The following is a 19,821-nucleotide window of genomic DNA, read 5'->3' as shown; positions in this document are numbered from 1 at the left end:
ACCCCGCCAACCCCCGCCACCCACCTCGGAACGTCGATTCACTCACTTTCCAGCCGCATCCATCGCTTCCTCTCGAATTGACCAGATTGCACATGGACAGCACCACACTCCGCTGACTTCCGCGATGCCATCGAGCGCTCCCGCCTCCGCTACAGTGACCGACGAAGACGCGCCCAAGCTGGCCAACGGCAATGCGGACACCAGCATTCGGCCGCTGTGCGTGCGGCTTGCGGCGAGACTAAATGCCTTCCTGGCTGCCGAGCCCGAGTCCGAGATGCTGCGTGGGGTGCAGGAGCAGACGAAGACTGCGCTGGGGGTGATCACCATAGCGCTCGAGAAATATACGTAAGCCTTCATTCCGCCACCTGCCCAATTCTGCGTCAAGCCGAGCACAGCAGGGCAAATCTATGGAAGGCAGAGAAATTTGTGCGATGATCATAGAGCATATCGCTGACGAGAACCCCACAACACAGACTGGAAGAAATGTCTATATCCTACAACGGCGGCAAAGACTGTCTCGTCCTCCTCATCCTCTTCCTCTGCACCCTCGCGACTCACCCCGCCCCGCTCCCCACCCGCCTACAAAGCGTCTACATTATCTCCCCCCACCCTTTCCAGGAGGTGGATGACTTCGTCGACGAGTCAGAAGCCTATTACTCCCTGGGGCTCGCGCGTTACGCGATGCCGATGAAGGCGGCGTTCGCAAAGTACCTTGAGGACGAGCCGCGGGTGAAGGCGATTTTTGTCGGAACAAGGAGGACAGATCCGCATGGAATGCTATTGACACATTTTGATCCGACAGATCAGGGTTGGCCAGCGTTTATGCGGGTGCATCCGGTGATAGATTGGCATTATGCCGAGATTTGGGGGGTGAGTTGCTCCATTTCTCGATTTTCTGTGTGGCTCAGGCTAACGCGGTGTATAGTTTATTCGAGCGATGGAGGTGCCATATTGCCAGTTGTATGACCAGGGGTATACCTCGTTGGGGGGGACTACAGATACGCACCCCAATCCAGCGTTGAAGGCAGATAAGGGAGATGGGACAAAGGACGAAAAGTTTAGACCCGCGTATGAGCTGGTGGAAGACAAGGCGGAGAGGTTAGGTCGGGAAAAGTGATGGGTGACGGGCAGGGTGACTCATGGGATACAGTATAGAATAGCGATGCCGTTTTGTATATATATTTTCGCATAGCGATCACAGAACTATAGAAGCACTTTAGTGCCTAGAGCTATGAAACATTGGGTATATTGCCTGTATATCCAGTCATTAATAGTTGTCCGCTCCATGGTATAGTATCCCTTTTCCCTGGCATGTGAAACACCCCGCCAAAACGCCGTAGCCAAATAGCCAACCTATAACTCAGAAGTTTGTCTCGGGATATCATGAATCCTTTGTCGAATTCGTAGCCAGGAACAGAATACACACGACTACTATACTCGCAGCCACTAATCCAAATGTCTAATCCACCGTCAGCGCCAACTAGATATCCCCCAGGATGTTTACGACTCACGGTCTGTGTCTTCCAGCCTGACTGAACCAGCGCCGCGCGCTTGCTATATAGAGTCATCGTCTTCACGTAGTTTCCAAACCCCAGCACCAGGCACAATAGCCCGAGGCACCAGAAGACGATGCCGAGGGGTAGGGCCATGCGTAGTTCGAAGTCGGAAGGTTCGTTTTTGAGGTGGAAGGAGAGGATGATGGCTATGGAGACTACCGACATATAGACCGAGAGGCGGAGGTAGGAGAGAAAAGCTGTAGGCGGGGAGCGTTAGCTGTGTAATAGTATGGAAGGTGGGAAAAACGAAGGTGCAATGCGGAGTAAGTCCGGGGAAGGAAGGCACGAAGAGGAAAGGCAGGAATTTGCAAAGGAAGGCGGGGCCGAGCAACTGGAGGGTTTCTAGAAGGAAGGCACGACTCGGAACGAGGCACGACGGAGGGGAAGGAGCGTTGGAGGACGTGAAGCCTCACAAAGAAGGAACGACGGTGAAGGAAATAAAGCTGCGTACTCCTCTCATTTGCACAGTGGTCGCGAGCATCACTGCTGTCATTTTCGAAAATCAACGGAGTCCACCACGGCGAAACCGCAAAGGCCGAGCCGCTGCGGTATCTGTATCATGCATATCAGCCTCAGGTCTCGGAAAATTCGAGGCAAGGAGCCGCTTTGGACGTACGGATCGGCGTCGCAATTCCTCGAGCGAAACGGAAGATACCACGGTCGATACGCACCAATCCTATGCGCGTTTTCCGGGTCTCCCACTAGGGACATGTTTCAGTCGCAAGGCGGGTCGGGTCGTACATATATACAGAGAGAGAGAGAGATCGTGGCTTTCTTCGCTTCAAAGTTGCTTTTTCTTAGTGACTGAAGAAGGGACGAGCTTTTGATCATAGTGAGACAAAGGGCGGCGCGGCGGTGGTTTCTCCGAGCGGGGGTCGTGGAATTGTGGGATTTATACTCGGTAGGATGAAAGAGATGGGGCGATTGAGTGATAGCGCCACAATCCTATGTGCTAGTTACTCATGTGCTTGTATTGTACTATGGCGTACGTACTTGGTGAGCGTCTGGCCGCCCTCGGTATCGGCTCGCGTTACCATACCCCATTGGAGATTATCCCACAGCTAAGACCATGACTTATATGAAAAACAAGGGTCTCTCATAAGGGCCAAGGGTCGGCGACTGTTGCCACCTACACTTTTTTCCTTCCCCCTTCTCCAATGCTGTGCTGCGTTGCTATATATTTGCGGAACATTGGCACATAGTTGAACGTGATTTGCTCACTGGACATTTTCTTGGATATACAGTTCATACGTCCTAATTGGCAGGGCAGTGTGATCTCGTGCATGACGGCTCCACCAAGCTGCTAGAGCGAAATAACTTGACTACAGTCACATATATCAGCATTAACGGCTGCATTCAACTCCCATTAACCTTAATTTACATTCTTGCTTGAATATAAGTACATAACGAAATCAATTCAGCAATGAGGTAAGTATCGTCCTATATCTGGCCGAGTACGCCTCAAGGATGCCGAGTTCTGATCAAGGCCACGGTAGAAACACGGCGAGTTCATCACGCCCCATTGCTGGTACACCAAGCCAACGCAGCGGTTCCGCTGGCCATTCGCACTTTAGCAGCTCATTTCGCTCGGGTTCGCCACTGGCACAAGAGTCAATCGCTCGAGATATCGCGGCGAGCTCCGGTGATGACGATGCCGCGAGCATAGACTCGTGCGGGGATGGCGAGGGCTCCGACAACGAGTCTAAGGCCTCCACACTTCGCCCAACCCACCAGATGTCAGGCTCTTATAGGCGGCCTAGCTTCGTTGCTTTCGGGGGAGGAAACAGGCCCGCTATAGCCCCACAGCATCCGGAAATTGATCATCCCAGCAAGAGAGAAATTGCACAGGCAAGGAAGGAGGAAGAGAGCCTGCTGCGAGACAATCATCTCGCGCCTCCAAAGCATCCACGGCCAAAGGATGAAGCGTTGCCATCCAGGATATATCGTAGCATATTTAGTACGAAAGTACCAAGGGCCAGAGACGACGAAGAAGCCCCTGGGACACTGGCCCATGGCTCCCCAGCCCAGCCAACTGAAACCTCTCCTTTGCTTTTAAATGGTGCGCCCGAATCGGCTAGGGATATCCATGAGAGGACGAATAGGTTATGGGAGGATGCAGTTCGCAAAGGAAAGATTGAGACGACATGGCAGCGAGAAGCAAAGACGCTGGCGCAATATTCAACCCCTCTGATTATTACATTCCTCTTGCAGTACTCTTTGACGGTGGCAAGTATCTTTACCGTTGGACGCATTGGGAAGATCGAGTTGGGAGCTGGTAAGATATTGGCATGGAAGTTTATGTGAAATCCGCTGACTCGTTGCTAGTTTCTCTAGCTTCCATGTCAGCAAACATCACCGGTTATGCCATTTTTCAGGGACTGGCAACCAGTTTGGACACGCTATGTGCCCAGGCATATGGTTCTGGACGCAAGCACCTGGTTGGTCTTCAATGCCAACGGATGGTGCTATTTCTATGGTCTCTCTCCATTCCAATTGGGATTTTTTGGCTTTTTTCAAACCGAATTCTTGAAGTCATAGTACCAGAGAAGGAATCGGCAGACCTGGCCGGCCTATACCTCCGCGTCATAATTTTCGGGCTCCCTGGGTATGCGCTCTTCGAGAGCGGCAAGCGTTTCGTCCAGGCGCAGGGTCTTTTCAGCGCGACGACATACGTCCTCCTCATCGCAGCGCCATTGAACGCCTTTATGAACTGGCTCTTTGTCTGGCGCTTCGAATGGGGCTACATTGGCGCTCCCATCGCCCTCGTAGTGACTCATAATTTACTGCCCATCCTCCTTTTTCTCTACGTCTACTTCATCGACGGCCACGAATGCTGGAACGGCTTCAACCACCGCGCCCTCAGCAACTGGGGCCCAATGGTAAAGCTCGCTCTGCCAGGTCTCGTTATGGTCGAAGCCGAATTTCTAGCTTTCGAGGCCCTCGTCCTGGCATCCAGCTACTTCGGCACCACGCATCTCGCGGCGCAGTCGGTCCTAGGAACCGTCAGCGCAATGACGTTCCAGATCCCCTTTCCCCTGTCCATCGCCGCCTCGACGCGTGTCGCGAACCTCATCGGCGCTACACTGTCAAGCGCCGCACGCACCTCGGCCAAGGTGGCCATCTACGGCGCCGTCCTCGTCGGCCTCTTCAACGTCATCATGCTCTGGACTCTGCGCCACCACATCCCCCAGCTCTTCACCGACGACCCGGAGGTTATCGAGCTCGTCGCGCGCGTCCTACCTATCTGCGCGGCGTTCCAGCTCTTTGATGCGCTCGCCGCTCTGTCGAATGGGCTCTTGCGTGGCTTGGGGAGGCAGGAGATAGGCGGCTATATCAACTTATTCTGTTACTACGTTATCGCGCTCCCGATCTCGTTCGGGACGGGTTTTGGCCTCGATTGGAGGCTCGAGGGGTTGTGGAGTGGTGTCGCGGTGGGGTTGGGGTTGGTGGCAGCGGGTGAGGGGTTCTTCCTCGCCACGACAGATTGGGATCGGGCGGTTGAGGCTGCGGCGCATAGGAATGCGCATGCGTGAGTGACGGGTTGAAAAGTGTTAAGAAAGGGAAAAGGGCATTCGATTGTGGAGGTACTCACAAGAGTTGATGTCGGCGTTGGCGTTTGTGGCGAATAATACATGGACTGTACTCGTACCATACCACAGCACAGGAAGAGTATGTGACGATTACTTTATAAGAACTCAAATCTGCAACGTGCTTTGCCGGACACAGTGAGACCATACCTCTTATTGAGAGTCTCTATTCACAGTCGCTAGGAACACTCACAGCGACACCAAGTCTTATGGGTAACCCCTAGGCTCTGTCCACGGCTCTGTTCTTATGGCCCCTACAAGAATATCTTCTCTCAATTTTATAATGCGGAGCATAAAAATGCCATCATTCACAAAAGGCGTACCTATTTCAATTCACCCATGTTAACAACAAATGATACGATGGGAATCCCTTCTTTGACCTGCTAGCTGCAGATCAAAAATCCATAATTATGAGAATGGTGGCTAAGCCCCTACGACTGGTCTAGGCAGACTTACGGGCGAACTGGGGCATTCTGCGAGATCTCGCAAATGGGAAGGCTTGCAGAACATCGCGAGGTCTCGTAGCGTCCCACTGTCGGGATATTGCCTAGATGTTGTTCTCTAAGACGCGCAGTTTAGACTCTTCACTGTAGTACCTCTACTCAAATCATCACTTTCAACTATACAGGCTATATAATCATCAACTCGCGCAAGAACGATCCTGGGACCGGGCAACCCCAAAGCCATAACTGACGTTCTCACAATGTGCTAGGGTAGCGATGCAATACAACATGTAAGTTGCTACCATAATGGACTACATGGAGAAGCTAACAGAGATGTGTAAGGGGCTATCTATTGGCGGGGCTGTCATGGCCGCCTCGTTGTCACCTAGCACACCTTCGTTAACACCTACAAATGCTTTATCGAGCTCGAAAGCATCATCGCGTGGAGCGAAATGGCTCCATTCACTAGGTTTGCCACTTCAAAACAAGCATGGGAAAAGTCTAGCAATAAATGATACTTCCATCTTCGATGTCTCACGAGGCGATGAGAGTTTGGAGTTGGACGTCGGCCGCGAAAGTTACCCTCGTCGACAACAGAGCCTTTTCCAGTCCATTAGTTCATGGACCTAACCACGGTTTACAGCTTCCCACCATTCCTATCATTAGCAGAGGTGTCTTTACTAGCTACAATCCTCTCGGTGCCTAGCAGGGCTCTAAATCACCACCCTTGCCAGCATATACAATTACAAGATCACTTACTCCTCCTCAACCTTCATTGAAGGTATCACACCTCGACCACCTCTCTGTTACCAAAACCGAAGAACCCAATCTAAACCAAGTCCTTGCAAGCAAATCTTTCAAGGACCTGCCGTGCAGGATCACTAACGAAGATATCACAGGCTCACGCCCTGTTCTAGAGTCCGTACCAGAATTCTCTGTCGGGATTCCGACCGAGGTCAAATTAGTTATTGGAAAGGCACATGATAACGACAGCACCTGCAACGATGACAACGACAATGCCTGCTCTCTCAAGGGGGGTTAACCCCTGAAACATAATGACTACAAACATCGTGGAACCTCGACAACTACGCCACCTCCCTCAGACGCACCCGAAGGCGGACTAGTCGCGACACTGGGAGTGGAAGCTTCACCGCGACTGGCATGGCGGCGCAACACCCTTCGAAGGCCAAACTTCTTTACCTAGCAGAGGCAAAAACACACAGAGAAACAAGATCAAGACGTGTTGGCCATAGATTCTAGCGAGGATTCACCTACGGAGAGTTTCACTCCCCTTCCCTTGCTCTGTTGGCACGCCGCGGCGGGGCATCCCTGGTTCAATGGCAAGGGGCATAGATCACCCGAGGTCTGGCGTTTGTGGTGGATTGTCTTCTAATCGCATCATATAATATATGCCATCCGAGGCACAGATGCTGCTCGCAACACCTACAACTATTTTCTCAAATTAACAAATTGCTTACAACTTTTCCTCCTAGACCCTTAGGGCTCTACTTCCAGTCAATTACGCATTATAACTCCAATCTCCATCCATTCCTGCTCCTTTCGAGCATCCCTAAGTGGTGATGGAGGCCTCAACTCCCTAACGGCCGGATCTAGGCCCCTAAGACAGTGCTTTTACTCGCTCCTAGGAACCACAATCACCATCTAACCTTAACTGCACTTCTAAGAGACAGTAGAAGACACTTAGTACCAATACTATGCCTCCTCCCCGCCTTAGCTTAGGTAAAGCGCGCCTAACAGTCACGAAGTAACAGCAGCCATTAGTAGCTAACTTAATGCCATTAAAAGGGAAGTTAAGATATAGTGCATAGTTATGTACGATTTCGCTAGCATAGTAGACAAGTTTGTGTCCTCCTACAAGCTCCTAGAGCAGCGTACTTTCGCCTACGACCTCTCTAACAAGGTAGTTAGCTTTCTCACTACCTCTCTATATGTAGAAACTTCCAACTACGCCCCTATCTGCCTTAGAAGCCAGCCCTTACTAGCAGCTACCTCTATAGGGCCGAAATTGTCAGCTAGGCAGATGTGCTAAGACCCTGAAAAACTTATAGGGGCTTCTCTTTAGGGAGCTAAGGTCCCTAGCTCGTCCATTTCTAGCAGCAGATTAGCTAATGTAACCTCCTATGCTATAGGCTCTAGCCACAGCTATAGGACTACTCTAAAGCAGGAATAAGACTCCTTATTATAGTAGAGTAGGGTGCTCTACTCTAGTGACCTAAACCCTTTGCACTACATTAGGAACTCAGCACTAAAATCACCAGCCTCACCCTAGCCTTAGTCCTAACTATCAACCCTAGCAGATCTAGCCACCTAGTGTAATGGTGGGTGCACCAGATGTGAGAATCTAGCCACTCAAGGAAGGGATGATTTTACTAAGACAACACACTGTCTTAGGAAACAGAGCCAAAGGGTCGTAGCTTAGACTATTCCACAATGCAGCAATCAGGTGTATGATGTAGTGGAGTGGTTTAGACAAGTTGTAACAAATGTTGAGTCTGAGAACTCAGGGATAAGTCAGAGGTTAGCACCTCACTGACTTTTCAGAAACAAGGAGTAACAAGATCAATGCTTGGAAGCTTGGAAAAGACGTGGAAGTATGTGATAGTCGATTTACTGTATTGTCTGCTTGCCCTTTCCTGAGGAAAGGGCAATCCTATTTATGCTAAAGGAGTGTAGTTCTCTCATTTTCCAAGACTTTCCATGACTAACCAGGCTTGGTAAGTGTAGTCAATGTAAGAGAATCCCATAGAACCATCTCTTAGGTTCGTAGCCTATAGGAAGTGAAAGGAGGTCCAAGGTCAGAGTACCCCTATAGACAAATTATGTCATAGACAAATTATGTCATAACTTAACCAATCTTGTGGGTAACTAAAGAGCGATGACATGTAATGAATCATAGAGGTTCGTAATGGTGGGTGCACCAGATGTGAGAATCTAGCCACCCAAGGAAGGGATGAATTTACTAAGACAACACACTGTCTTAGAAAACAGAGCCAAAGGGTCGTAGCTTAGACTATTCCACAACGCAGCAATCAGGTGTGTGATGTAGTGAAGTGGTTCAGACAAGTTGCAACAAATGTTGAGTCTGGGAACTCAGGGGTAAGTCAGGGGTTAACACCTCACTGACTTTTCAGAAACAAGGAGTAACAAGATCAATGCTTGGAAGCTTGGAAAAGACGTGGAAGTATGTGATAGTCGATTTACTGTATTGTCTGCTTGCCCTTTCTTAAGGAAAGGGCAATCCTATTTATGCTAAAGGAGTGTAGTTCTCTCATTTTCCAAGACTTTCCATGATTACCAGGCTTGGTAACTGTAGTCGACGTAAGAGAATCCCATAGAACCATCTCTTAGGTTCGTAGCCTATAGGAAGTAAAAGGAGGTCCAAGGTCAGAGTACCCCTATAGACAAATTATGTCATAGACAAATTATGTCATAGACAAATTATGTCATAGACAAATTATGTCATAGACAAATTATGTCATAACTTAACCAATCTTGTGGGTAACTAAAGAGCGATGACATGTAATGAATCATAGAGGTTCGTAGGAGCTTTTAGAGCTATCGTTCATGCTCCTAGGCCTCTAGTTGGTAGAGATATGTCATGTGGTAGTATGAGTGATGTCATGTAATGAATCATAGAGGGTTGTAGAGATATGCTATGTGGTAATATCGGCCCAGTAACTAAGGAGCGATGACGTGTAATGAATCATAGATGGTTGTAGCAATCGTTGAGTAGTATTGCTCTTGTTGTTGGTGTGATAAGCCAAAATATGTATAGTGACTTGTAGGTTTGAAGAGGAGATTTCCAAGTTTGCTCTTGAGTTTGATAGCAAACTGAGTGCAACGAATGTCAGTATGACAATTATCAAGCATTATATAGCCAAGCTTGTTAATAATATCAAACTTAACAAGAGCATTTGTCACATATGTTGCCTGGTTCTTACTAGTATGTAGGCCTATAAGCTTACGGAAAACTAATACAGGAGCCTTTTGTTGATTGTATTGATTGAAGTAATGAGCAATAATGCTAATATAAGCAACGCCTTCCCTAGTCCAAATATCAATTGATGGATGGATTTTTTAAATGACGATGGCAAATTCGTCTTGAAGATCTGTACGTCGAGTTTGATATTGTTAAAGGGACTAGTTTTTGACAGTATTTCAAGTAGGAAGGCAGCTTTCGACATAGCAATTTAGATACTTTAAAAGAGCCTTAAATTAAGGCGATTCACACTTTTTGAAAGCAATAGAATCAACAGCAATCCACTCAATAAGAAGCTCTTCAAATACTGCTAATTCAAAGGCTTAAGCATATCCATTATCAGTTATTACCTGTTTCCGTTAGTAGGGATTGATAGCAGCTCTGGCAAATGCAGCTTCAATCCTACCTTTGACAACCTCATGCTGTTTGTAAGGATGCCTCCGCCCTGCCTCCGCCCTGCCTCCGCCCTCAGTGATGGAAGGGATCTGAGTCGGATGGGTTACGGTCACGTGGGGAGAGTTAGGGCTGGTTAGCCGACTCGGACCCGTTTCGGGTACTTAAGGGGATTGACCCAACAGGGTTCCTCATCATCTTTTTTGTATCCTTCATAGTAGACCTATAGGATAGCATCCGTTTAGCCTCCGACTCGCACTCTCATATGCTATTACTGTGAGCTGGGTGCTGTTACGATGTCAAGTGCGCCTTGCAGCTCGAATAGGGGTTCAGGGGTGTGGGGAGCTTTCCGGGGTTGGAGCGAAGTTTTCAGTTGTGGAGTGAAATCTCAGAACTGGTCTCGCTAAAGAGAATTCACTCCACAACAACATAGCTGTATATAGATCGAGCCACTGCTCGAGTGCTCCTCTTCTCTTTCCTTCCTTCTCTAGATTGAGTTTAATTCATAATACCCAACTGGCGCCCTATGCCTTGGTGAACCGTGACAGGTGCCCTGTGTCCTTACACTGTTGGACCTTTGTATCCCTCTTGTTATGCGCCTTTGTAAGGTGTGCTGCTATTGATCGAGTGCCTCCTGAATGCTTGTAGCTCACTAAGCAGTGTAGGCATCGCCAATACAGCTCGCCGTTAACCAACAAGACCACATCTAGACCACCTTCCATTTGCTGCCAAACCCATGAAGTCCTTGACTGCTGCTTTGATAGAGTGCTTCTTGCTATAGATTCAGTAGATATAAGGGTTTCAGAGACCCTACTGATCTATTGCGTATCCTCTGCCATTATTTTGTATGATTTGGGCATGTTTTCGTTAAGGTACCACGGTTCTCATAATAGGCAAAAGGGGATGGTTTGCTCAGATGCGGAAATATCTTCATTTTTCACAGGGGTAGCACAGACTAGAGCACAGACCAACTACACTGATAGTGCAAGCTTCTCACACTGATAGTGCGAATACCTCACACTGCACGCACTAAACCGTTGACATGCCTGATTGAATTTAAAAGGAAGGGCACTCGCACACCTCACAACAATGGAAGCGGCTTATTCTCAAATAGTTCAAGTGTATCCTTCGGAGTTAATAACTTCTGCACATCAAAATTTTCTCCTTCATACGCAGCTCTAATAGATCCTGCTCCGAATTTTAGATGTCTGGGTAACAAGTAGCATCATATATATGAGAAATATGGCTCGCATATCTCGGATCGGATAGAATCGGGCCCTCGCCCAAGTCCACGAGTTAGTATTAATGCTGTGCCGTTTTTGAGAAAGTCCCTGATATCAATTTGGAACTCAGTAGGGCAGATCTTGCACTGGAACAAGCCCGATGTAAAGTCGTAGGACCCAGGGTCACACGGGAGCTCAGGGAACCAGATCAGTAGGTAGGAAGTAGGATTCAATGCGTAACAATAGGTCTACGTATATACAGCGACTATTGACTGGAGGCCTCACTCCGAGCCTCCAGCCCCTTATATACAGGAACCCGTAGGCCCTAATTTACCGAGCCCGCCAGGTCCACTGTAAGAGCGTGACACCTCACGTGCCCTCACGTGAGGGCCGCCTTACAATTACCTCCCCCTTCTAGGGAATTGCCCCCAATTCCAGGCATAGAGATCAGGGCTGATTGCGCCCTTGTTTGGGCTTGTTTGGCTTGTTTGCTCGCGCGTAGGGTGGGTTGTTGTTATCGAACTCGCGCCTGTCAGGGGGGTCCCGTGACCCCCCTTGTTGTTGTGCCGCGGCCACCCCCAGTTGTTGTGGGCATCGCGCTTAACTCCCACTTCCTACCCAACTTCCTACTTTCCTCACACAACCTCACACCAAGTGCCCGCTCTTCTGGGTTCTTGGGTTCTTCCTTTTGATCCTCTTCCAAGGTTTGCTTCAAGGATTACTCCCTCTTCGCAAGGTATTTACCTCCCTTCCGTCCTTCGTCTTCAGGGACTGATCTGTGGATTAGTTCCGTCAATCATGGCTCCGCGCAAGCAGCCCAAGAAGACAGTGGCGCCTGTCACCACCCCTCTCAAGCGCTCTTCCGCCCAGATGTCTGGGTCTCCCGAGTTGGAGTCACCTGCCACCCCTACTCCCTTCGGTCCTGCTTCCGTTGCGTCCACCTCTCGCCCTCGCACCGTGCGTCCCTACCGATCACCTTCGGTTGAGGACGCTCCAGAGGAGGAGGAGGAGGTCGCTGCTCAGTTGGCCGCCAAGGAGATGCGTACGGCGCTGGGGTGGAAGCTTTCTGCGCGCCGCCCAGTTCCAGAGTCTGTTGGTCCCCTTCGCGCAGGCTCCCGCGACTGCTGCGTCAAGTGTTCAGTCACCTATTACAACTATCCTGGACAGATCTGCTGGGTCCCTGTTGGCTTGGACAAGTGCGGCGACTGTCTCCAAGGAAACCACCACTGCGTTCCGGTAGGCCTCCTTTTCCTTCTTAGTGGGATATGCTGACAACCAGGCAGGTCGGTCCTGATCAGAAGGATGCCCTCACTGCCCTGCAGCTCAAGTCCGACGCCTATTTGAACTGTTGCGCTGACGACGAGGACGCTGGGCTGGAACATAATTCGGTCGCCACCCGTGAGGCTCTGGCCTCCCTCCTCTTTGCCCAACGCGAGTTCACTACCGCTGATAAGGGCAAGGAGCCTCGCACCCTGAAGGTCAAGAATAAGGGTAAGAGAGCTGCTACGTCCTTCCACGAGGAACCTGTTGCGCCTCTCCCTGAGGCTGGGGGCCCCGTCGTCCGCAACCTCAACGACCCACGCCAAGCCCTTCTTCACCACGCTGAGACCCTTGCTGAGCTGGATCAGGCCAAAACCAAGGCTCTCAAGGCTGCTGCTGCTATGTTCCACGCCGCTACTGATGCGGCTCTAGACGCCTACCAGGTTGGCCTCAACGCCCACGTCGCCGCCCTGAAGTTTGTCGTAGGTTTGTGATTCCCATCCTTCCTGGACGTTTTGCTGACCCTGTGGGTAGCTCGAGTGAGGCCTGTCCTGCCCTCCGCGCCCTTGTCGGTAGGACCTATTCTCCTGCCTACGCCTGCGGATTACGATCGTGCTCTTTTTGAGCGTTTGTTTGTGCGTCCAGACCAGTGGCGCTTCAATCCACGCCCTGCCCCCGTCGTCGCCCCCTTGTCTGACGCGCGCATTTCTTCTAGGTCTGGGTCGGGGTCTGCTTCTGGGTCTGTGAGCCCTTCTCCTTCGGAACTTGACGCGTTGTTTTTTTCCCTTAGTTTAGGACAATACACTACATTGCCTTCTGCGTCTGTTCCTTGTGATATGCCTTGATTAACGGTAGTCCTACGTCAAGCTTTGGAACCCACTGATCGTCAGCTGCAGTGTAGCCTGCCCACCTAATCAGGTATTCCTCTCGGATTCCTCTACCCCTCCGCACAGTCCTGTGGTCTAGGACTGCCTCGACCTTGTATTCTTCTTCCCCATCCACGATCTCTGGATCTGGTGGAGGATCGGCCTTCTCAACGCCTTCCCGATACCTCTCGAGTAGGGAGACGTGGAACACGTCGTGAATCGCCTTATACCGTGGGGGAAGCCTCAATCGATACGCCTGTTTACCTATCCGCCCGGTGATCTCATACGGTCCGAGCCACCGGTGACCTAGCTTCCTACTTGGCTGGGTGGTTCTGATATTCTTGGCAGAAAGCCACACCCGTTCGCCGACCATGAACTGCATTGGCTTGTGGATCTTGTTATATCCTCGGACTTGGGCTTCCTTCGATCTCGCCCAGGCCTCTTCAAGCTCCTTTCGTAGGTCGAGGATCTTCTGGACTCGGTCTCTTGCAACCGGCACCTCCCTTCTCATGGGGTCGTCCTCGATCCCTTGCCGCAGGTCGATGTTGATACCGTATCGAGCCTGATTTGGCGACATCTGGATGGAATCGTGGAAGGCATTATTGTAGGTAAGCTCCGCGAAGTGAAGAAGTTCTACCCAATTGTCCTGGTGCTGATTGCAGTGTAGGCGTAGGTAGGCCTCAATATTCTGGTTCTGCCTTTCCGTCTGGCCGTCAGATTGAGGGTGGAAGGCAGTCGATAGGTTCCGCCGTACTTTGAGGTGGAAACAGAAGGCCGACCAGAAGTGGCACGTAAATACGCTGCCGCGGTCTGTAATTATTTCAGCAGGAATTCCAAAGTCCTTAACCCAATACTCAAGGAAGACCCGCCCCAACTCGGTGGCAGTAATGGTCTTCCGGCAGGGTATATATTTGGATACCTTGGTGTATCGGTCTACGATTACCAAAATGGAGTCTGAAGCCTTAGCTTGGTCTGCTCCTATACTAGGCGGCAGATCTGTGATGAAGTCCATACTTATGGACTCAAAGGGCTTAGTAGGCATTCTGAGGCCTTGCATTTCGCCGTAGGGTCTATGCCGTACCGGCTTGATCCGCTGGCACCGATCGCAGCCACGTACGTACTCCCTGGCTTCCTGGTCTAATCCAGGCCAGTAGTATTTCCGTCGGATCAGTTCCTGGGTCTTCTTATATCCGAAGTGCCCAGCCAAAGGGTCGTCGTGGCAAATCTTGAAGATTTCCATACGTACTGCCTGATTGGGAGGCACGTAGGCTGCTCCCTTGAAGCGTAGGATGCCTGCATCGTCTACTCTCCAACCTGAAGAGCCCTTCGCCCACGCCGGCCCTGCTTCTCTGGCCCTGTGAACAGCGAGCTCGTCAGCCGCTTGAAGGGTTTTGATCAGATCCGCTAAGGGTTCGGCCGTGGCACTGTAGGCGCTCTCTCCCTGAGCCATGGCTGCCACCATAACTCGAGGGACAACGAGACCTGGACTCTTGGTGTCCTTACTCTGGTCTTCGCCCAGTGTGGTGCCTACTTCTTGTAAGTCAGCCACTACCCGCCTCATCTGCAGGGCTTCTTCTCCTGCCTGTATGGCTTTCTGGAGCTTGTTTCGAAGGGTAGGAAGCATCACGTTCTGGCTACCCTTCTCTTCCTCATAGTCTGGTCTCCTAGACGGCCCATCTGCGGGGTTGGTCTTGCCAGCTCGATAGGATATTTGGAAGTCGTAGGCTGACAACGCCTGCGCCCACCGCGCCTGCCTTCTTGTGAGGGCGGTGGTTTCCATGAAGTATTTCAGGTTGTTGTGATCCGTCAGGACCTCGATTGGGTGTTGGCTACCCTCTAGGTAATGCCTCCACTGTTCGAAAGATCTCACGATCGCCAAGAGCTCTTGGTCGTGGACCTCATAGTTCAGCTCTGCTGGCTCCAGCTTTTTGCTGAAGAAGGCGACTGGGTGCCACCCACCCCTTCGTTCTGGGGTTTCTTCTACATATTGGGAAAGATTCCCTGCCAACCCGAAGCCGGAGGAGTCTGTCTCAAGTCTAATCTTACAGCTTGGATCGAAATGGACTAACATGGGAGCTGTGGTGAAGGCCTCCTTGAGGCGATCGAACGCGCCCTGCTGCATTGCTCCCCACACAAAGGGCCCGGTCTGTTTACCGGCCTTGGCCCCCTTCATAAGGCCAGTCAAGGGTGCCACAACAGAGGAGTACTGCTCTATGAAGCGTCGGTAAAAGTTGGCGAAGCCGAGAAACACCTGGACCTCTCGGTAGGTCTTGGGTGTAGGCCACTCAGCTATCGCAGCAACCCGGTCGCCTTCCATAGCCACTCCTTCTGTTGTGACGGTATATCCAAGGAAGCCTACCTGTTTGGTATTGAACTCGCACTTTGAGAGCTTTACATATAGGTTCGCCTCTCGTAGGCGACCTAGGACCTCCTGTACGTGGTGGGTATGTTCCTCCTCTTTAGAGGAATAAATAAGGATATCGTCGAGGTATACAACGCATATCGTATCAACGAGCCCTTCGAGGGTCTCGTTCATATAGGCCTGAAACGTGGCTGGCGCGTTGGCCAAGCCAAAAGGCATCACTTTGTACTCAAAGTGGCCGTAACGAGTGCGGAAGGCGGTCTTCCACTCGTCGCCTGGGCGGATCCGGATCCTGTGGTAGGCGTTCCTAATATCAAGCTTTGTGAAGACCTTTGCTCCTTGGAGCCGATCCAAGGTCTCTGTGATCAGCGGCAAGGGGTGCCTATTCTTTACGGTGATCTTATTCAGACCCCTATAATCCACGCAGAGGCGTAGACTGCCGTCCTTCTTCTGTACGAACAGTATGGGCGCGCCCGCTGGGCTTATGCTCCTCTGGATCCAACCCTTCCTTTCGCTTGATTGAAGGTATTCCCGGAGTGTGGCCAACTCCGTCTCAGATAGGTTGTATACCGGGCCGTAAGGCGGCTCTTGCATGCTGGTATCGATACCGTGGGTCTTCCTACCCAGCTCGGGTAGGTCTTCTGCCCGCTCCTTAGAGAAGACGTCGGCGAATTCAGCGTACTCCCTTGGGCATTGGGGTTCCAATGCTCCTTCCGAGGTCAACGCCAGGACAAAGGCAGTATCGCCTTTGTCTAGCTCTTCAATACCCACCTCCATCGCCTTCGATATATCGAAGGGGTAGCGCCATATCTGGGTCTGCCAATCGATCTGGGGGTTGACCTGTACGATCCAGTCCATTCCAAGGATAACATCCACACCAGGGGTATCCATGGAAAGGAACGTCTGGTCTACGGTCGTCTCCCTTCGAAAGTGGTCCCAGGCCTTGATCTGTACGGTCGCCGCTCCGTATATGGCAATCTCCTTGCCGTCCACAGCCCTCGCTCGAGGTGGGCCCTTGTCTCGGCACTCTAGGCCCTTATCTTTTGCGAAGAGGGGGTGGATAGTTGACGCGTCCGACCCCGAATCGAGTAGAGCCTTGGCCTTGTGCCAGGTAGGCCCTACTTTGATTTCAATGTCGATCTCCATCCTCTTCGCCTGCGTAGGGCGTAGGGCTTCGGTAGGGAGTCACTCCCGCTTGAGGAGTTGGGTATCCAGCTTCCGGACTCCCGGCCCAGTGTGCTGGCTACGGCAGTCCTTTGCAAAGTGGCCTGGTCTGCCACAGTTGTAACAGGCGTTCCCTACTTGGGTAGGCCTTGCGCCTTGGGTGTCGGCTGGCTTGCGCGCAGGTTGTTGGTCCGATCGACGGCGATCCTGGAAGGGCGTTCGCTCCCGGTGATTGCCCGACTTGTGGCTATTGAAGTGGCCCTTCCGAGCTGGAAAGCCACCCTGCAGGGTTCCCTTATTCTCCCTTGTGTTGGGCCTATCCGTAGAAGGATTCTTCTCGGTTACCCACCGGTTGTTCATTTCCAGCATGGCTAGGATATTGACAACAGCCTCCCTGTGGGTCGTGGAACGCTCGGCGTAGCCACCCTCAAGGAGGCGCTGCCTCATTTCTGGGTGTAACTTCGTCAGGAGGTGGGTGGTCCTCTGGGACTCGGTGTAGGGCTCCATTTCCCGCTCCAATTCCTCGAGGTACGCAACGAATTTGCGGATACCCTGCCCCTTACGCTGGTGGGCGCCGTTGTATTTGAGGGCTGCAATGCGTTGCCGGTTGGCTGGGTCGATATGGAGGTCGCGAAGGAACTCTTCAAACCCTGCGATATCTAAAGGGTCCTCGAGCCCTTCCTCTTGCGAGGCGCAGCGGTTGTCCCACTCCTTCATGGGGTTGCTCTCAAGGTATTGGGCGGTGAAGGCCACCTTGGATTGCTCGGTTGGGAACATTCTTGGCTGGTATCGGAAGGAAGCGCGGATTGAGGCCATAAACTCGTTGAGCTCTCGTGTCGACTCGCCTTTGTAGACCTTAGGGTCCTTGACCTTGCCGAAAGGCCTATATGACGGGGTTGCTTCTCGCGATACTACGGAGGCAGTCTCTTGTTCCTCCTCGTTTGGGGTCCCCTCCCATTCTTCCTCACTGTCTTGGTGTCGCCTTTTCCGGCGTCCTTCTTCTTGTATTCGGACCTGTCTTTCTGCGAAGACCCTTACTTCCTCCGGGTAGGCGCTATAGTCGTCGCCGTGCGATCGTCGGAATACTTGGAGGGCTTCTTCCATGGTATTGTAGTAGGCCCTCTCTTCTTCGATCCTATTCTTGAGGGCGGCCAGCTTTGACGGCATCCTGTCCGCTTTGCTCGTCGCGGAGCTGCTGGCTTCAGGGCCCAGAGTCGGTGGGCTGGCCTCGATGGTTTCTGCCGCTGGAGTCGCTCCTCCGGAGGTCGCTCGGGTAATCCTCTTTTCCTGGCTCGCCATCCTGATCTGGTAGGCTGAGTATGGGTTGAGTCAATAGAATTGTAAAGTCGTAGGACCCAGGGTCACACGGGAGCTCAGGGAACCAGATCAGTAGGTAGGAAGTAGGATTCAATGCGTAACAATAGGTCTACGTATATACAGCGACTATTGACTGGAGGCCTCACTCCGAGCCTCCAGCCCCTTATATACAGGAACCCGTAGGCCCTAATTTACCGAGCCCGCCAGGTCCACTGTAAGAGCGTGACACCTCACGTGCCCTCACGTGAGGGCCGCCTTACACCCGAACAAGTCGGGTACCTGAAATTGACGCAAATTATCCCAGTGGCTTTTTGACAGGCTAGTTTTGTTTTTAATTTTAATTCCCAATGCGGGCAGACATCAATAGGTATCATATCAGGGATAATAAGCTCATATCCAACTGGGAATAAGAGCCAAGCTTGATGGCGTAATATGAAATGGCCATTTACAATCCGAGGGATAGATGTCCATTGGTGGTTATATCCGCGCCCACGTGGGGATCCAAATCCAGTTAACCAGGAAAGCTGCTCGCTACAGCCGAGGCCAAGACGATGAAGCTTCATACTGACTGAAATGTAACAGAGCAGAATCTTTTTTGGATATAGAAGTCCACATGTGATATGATGTCCCTCGATGCACAAGGTGCTGGCTTGTAACTGTGCCCCTGTAAGCTATATCGTCGTCCATTACCGCTATGAAGCAACTGACAGTCGTAGCACAGGATTTTACGGGGTAGATCCCCCTCTAGGAGCTCTAAGAATGCCAGTCGGTGAGACTTACGGCATATTGCCTTAAGCTGATCAAGATAGTGGTTCCCCAAGAAACTGGCCTACAGGTCAGGGTAAATGAGGCGGCGGCTTGGAGAGGCAGGAATTCTGCAATTGATATGATAAGCTCTATGGGAAGCTTCTTGAAAGGCGGATATTCCAAGCTCTCAGGAGAATTCAGCCCCAGAGGCAAATAAGGCATCAAAGAGCTTTACAAGTCTCTCACGGAGATTCATTTTGACAGACCTTGGTCTGGTCGAGAGAAGAAGAGAAGAATACGACATGTTATAGAGGAACGATTTAAATAGGGTGATTATTTGACACCAAAGATATTCGAAAGTTTGCGTTTTGAGGGAGGAGGGATGGGAAGTAGTATTTAAACCTACACTACCGATTCACTTGAGGAATATGGTCGTTCGATAGTTGGATTTTGAGTCATCTTTTTGAATGAGACCACAGTCTGTCAGGCCACTTCAGGAACAGGTACGCTTCTACCAGGAACCGTGATAGTCTATGGCGCTACCCTGGCTAACTGGGCTAAAATATGAACTAGCATGGCTTGGTGAGTATTTAAACTCGGTCGGAGTACTTCTCTGAGAATTTATCCGATTTAGCTGACGTGGAAGGAGCGAGTAATAGAGAGGGTGCCTCCTTCCAGTTTTGTCGAACATTTACGTACAGTACTTTCCCAGGAAATGTAAACACAGCGCTTGTCTCCCACAGCTAAAACTATAACTCGGGGGCCGGACATCCATAGCTCGGATTTAGTTAACTTATGAAATACAGTCACCAAGACTCTGATAGCGTGGCACCGTGATTAAGCTCCGGGGGCTAACTAAACCAACAAGTCCGAACCGGCTGGCGTCCTTTGATTTACTGGATA

General features: G+C 51.1%; 4 protein-coding genes across 4 annotated transcripts; 2 read left to right on the top strand and 2 right to left on the bottom strand.

Annotated features, from left to right (window-relative positions):
• The first annotated feature begins 11 nt into the window (after positions 1–11).
• On the top strand, positions 12–1,221 carry FAD1 (3'-phosphoadenosine 5'-phosphosulfate sulfotransferase). The gene is made up of 3 exons (XM_024470302.1): positions 12–345; positions 474–870; positions 926–1,221. The coding sequence occupies exons 1-3, from the start codon at positions 125–127 to the stop codon at positions 1,115–1,117; spliced, it is 810 nt and encodes a 269-aa protein (XP_024321793.1). The 5' UTR covers positions 12–124; the 3' UTR covers positions 1,118–1,221.
• Positions 1,222–2,719, bottom strand: VC83_06711 (uncharacterized protein). The gene is made up of 4 exons (XM_024470301.1): positions 2,173–2,719; positions 2,008–2,108; positions 1,512–1,753; positions 1,222–1,459 (listed from the first exon to the last, which is right to left on the bottom strand). Exons 1-4 carry the CDS (start codon positions 2,265–2,267, stop codon positions 1,382–1,384), a joined length of 516 nt encoding a protein of 171 aa, XP_024321794.1. The 5' UTR covers positions 2,268–2,719; the 3' UTR covers positions 1,222–1,381.
• On the top strand, positions 2,720–7,172 carry VC83_06710 (uncharacterized protein). Its single transcript, XM_024470300.1, has 4 exons — positions 2,720–2,984; positions 3,053–3,831; positions 3,882–5,876; positions 5,929–7,172. Exons 1-3 carry the CDS (start codon positions 2,980–2,982, stop codon positions 5,087–5,089), a joined length of 1,992 nt encoding a protein of 663 aa, XP_024321795.1. The 5' UTR covers positions 2,720–2,979; the 3' UTR covers positions 5,090–5,876; positions 5,929–7,172.
• A 3,339-nt stretch (positions 7,173–10,511) lies between these two features.
• On the bottom strand, positions 10,512–18,322 carry VC83_09660 (uncharacterized protein). The gene has a single exon (XM_024473073.1). It carries the CDS (start codon positions 16,834–16,836, stop codon positions 13,267–13,269), a length of 3,570 nt encoding a protein of 1,189 aa, XP_024328841.1. The 5' UTR covers positions 16,837–18,322; the 3' UTR covers positions 10,512–13,266.
• Positions 18,323–19,821: the final 1,499 nt, after the last annotated feature.

Source organism: Pseudogymnoascus destructans (genome assembly GCF_001641265.1).
Source record: "Pseudogymnoascus destructans isolate 20631-21 unplaced genomic scaffold scaffold_19, whole genome shotgun sequence".
In the NCBI taxonomy this organism is placed as follows: Eukaryota; Fungi; Ascomycota; class Leotiomycetes; order Thelebolales; family Thelebolaceae; genus Pseudogymnoascus; species Pseudogymnoascus destructans.
This window is presented reverse-complemented; position numbering and strand designations above follow the sequence as displayed.

Bases quoted from the DNA above. Each gene is read 5' to 3' on its own strand.
- FAD1 (XM_024470302.1), top strand. From the start codon at position 125: ATGCCATCGAGCGCTCCCGCCTCCGCTACAGTGACCGACGAAGACGCG. The intron at 346-473 runs GTAAGCCTTCAT...CCCACAACACAG, and splicing joins ATAGCGCTCGAGAAATATAC to ACTGGAAGAAATGTCTATAT. The intron at 871-925 runs GTGAGTTGCTCC...CGCGGTGTATAG, and splicing joins ATTATGCCGAGATTTGGGGG to TTTATTCGAGCGATGGAGGT.
- VC83_06710 (XM_024470300.1), top strand. The intron at 3,832-3,881 runs GTAAGATATTGG...ACTCGTTGCTAG, and splicing joins GAAGATCGAGTTGGGAGCTG to TTTCTCTAGCTTCCATGTCA.
- VC83_09660 (XM_024473073.1), bottom strand. From the start codon at position 16,836: ATGGAGATCGACATTGAAATCAAAGTAGGGCCTACCTGGCACAAGGCC.
- VC83_06711 (XM_024470301.1), bottom strand. From the start codon at position 2,267: ATGTCCCTAGTGGGAGACCCGGAAAACGCGCATAGGATTGGTGCGTAT. The intron at 2,109-2,172 runs GTACGTCCAAAG...TGCATGATACAG, and splicing joins AGGAATTGCGACGCCGATCC to ATACCGCAGCGGCTCGGCCT. The intron at 1,460-1,511 runs GTGAGTCGTAAA...ACGGTGGATTAG, and splicing joins CAGGCTGGAAGACACAGACC to ACATTTGGATTAGTGGCTGC.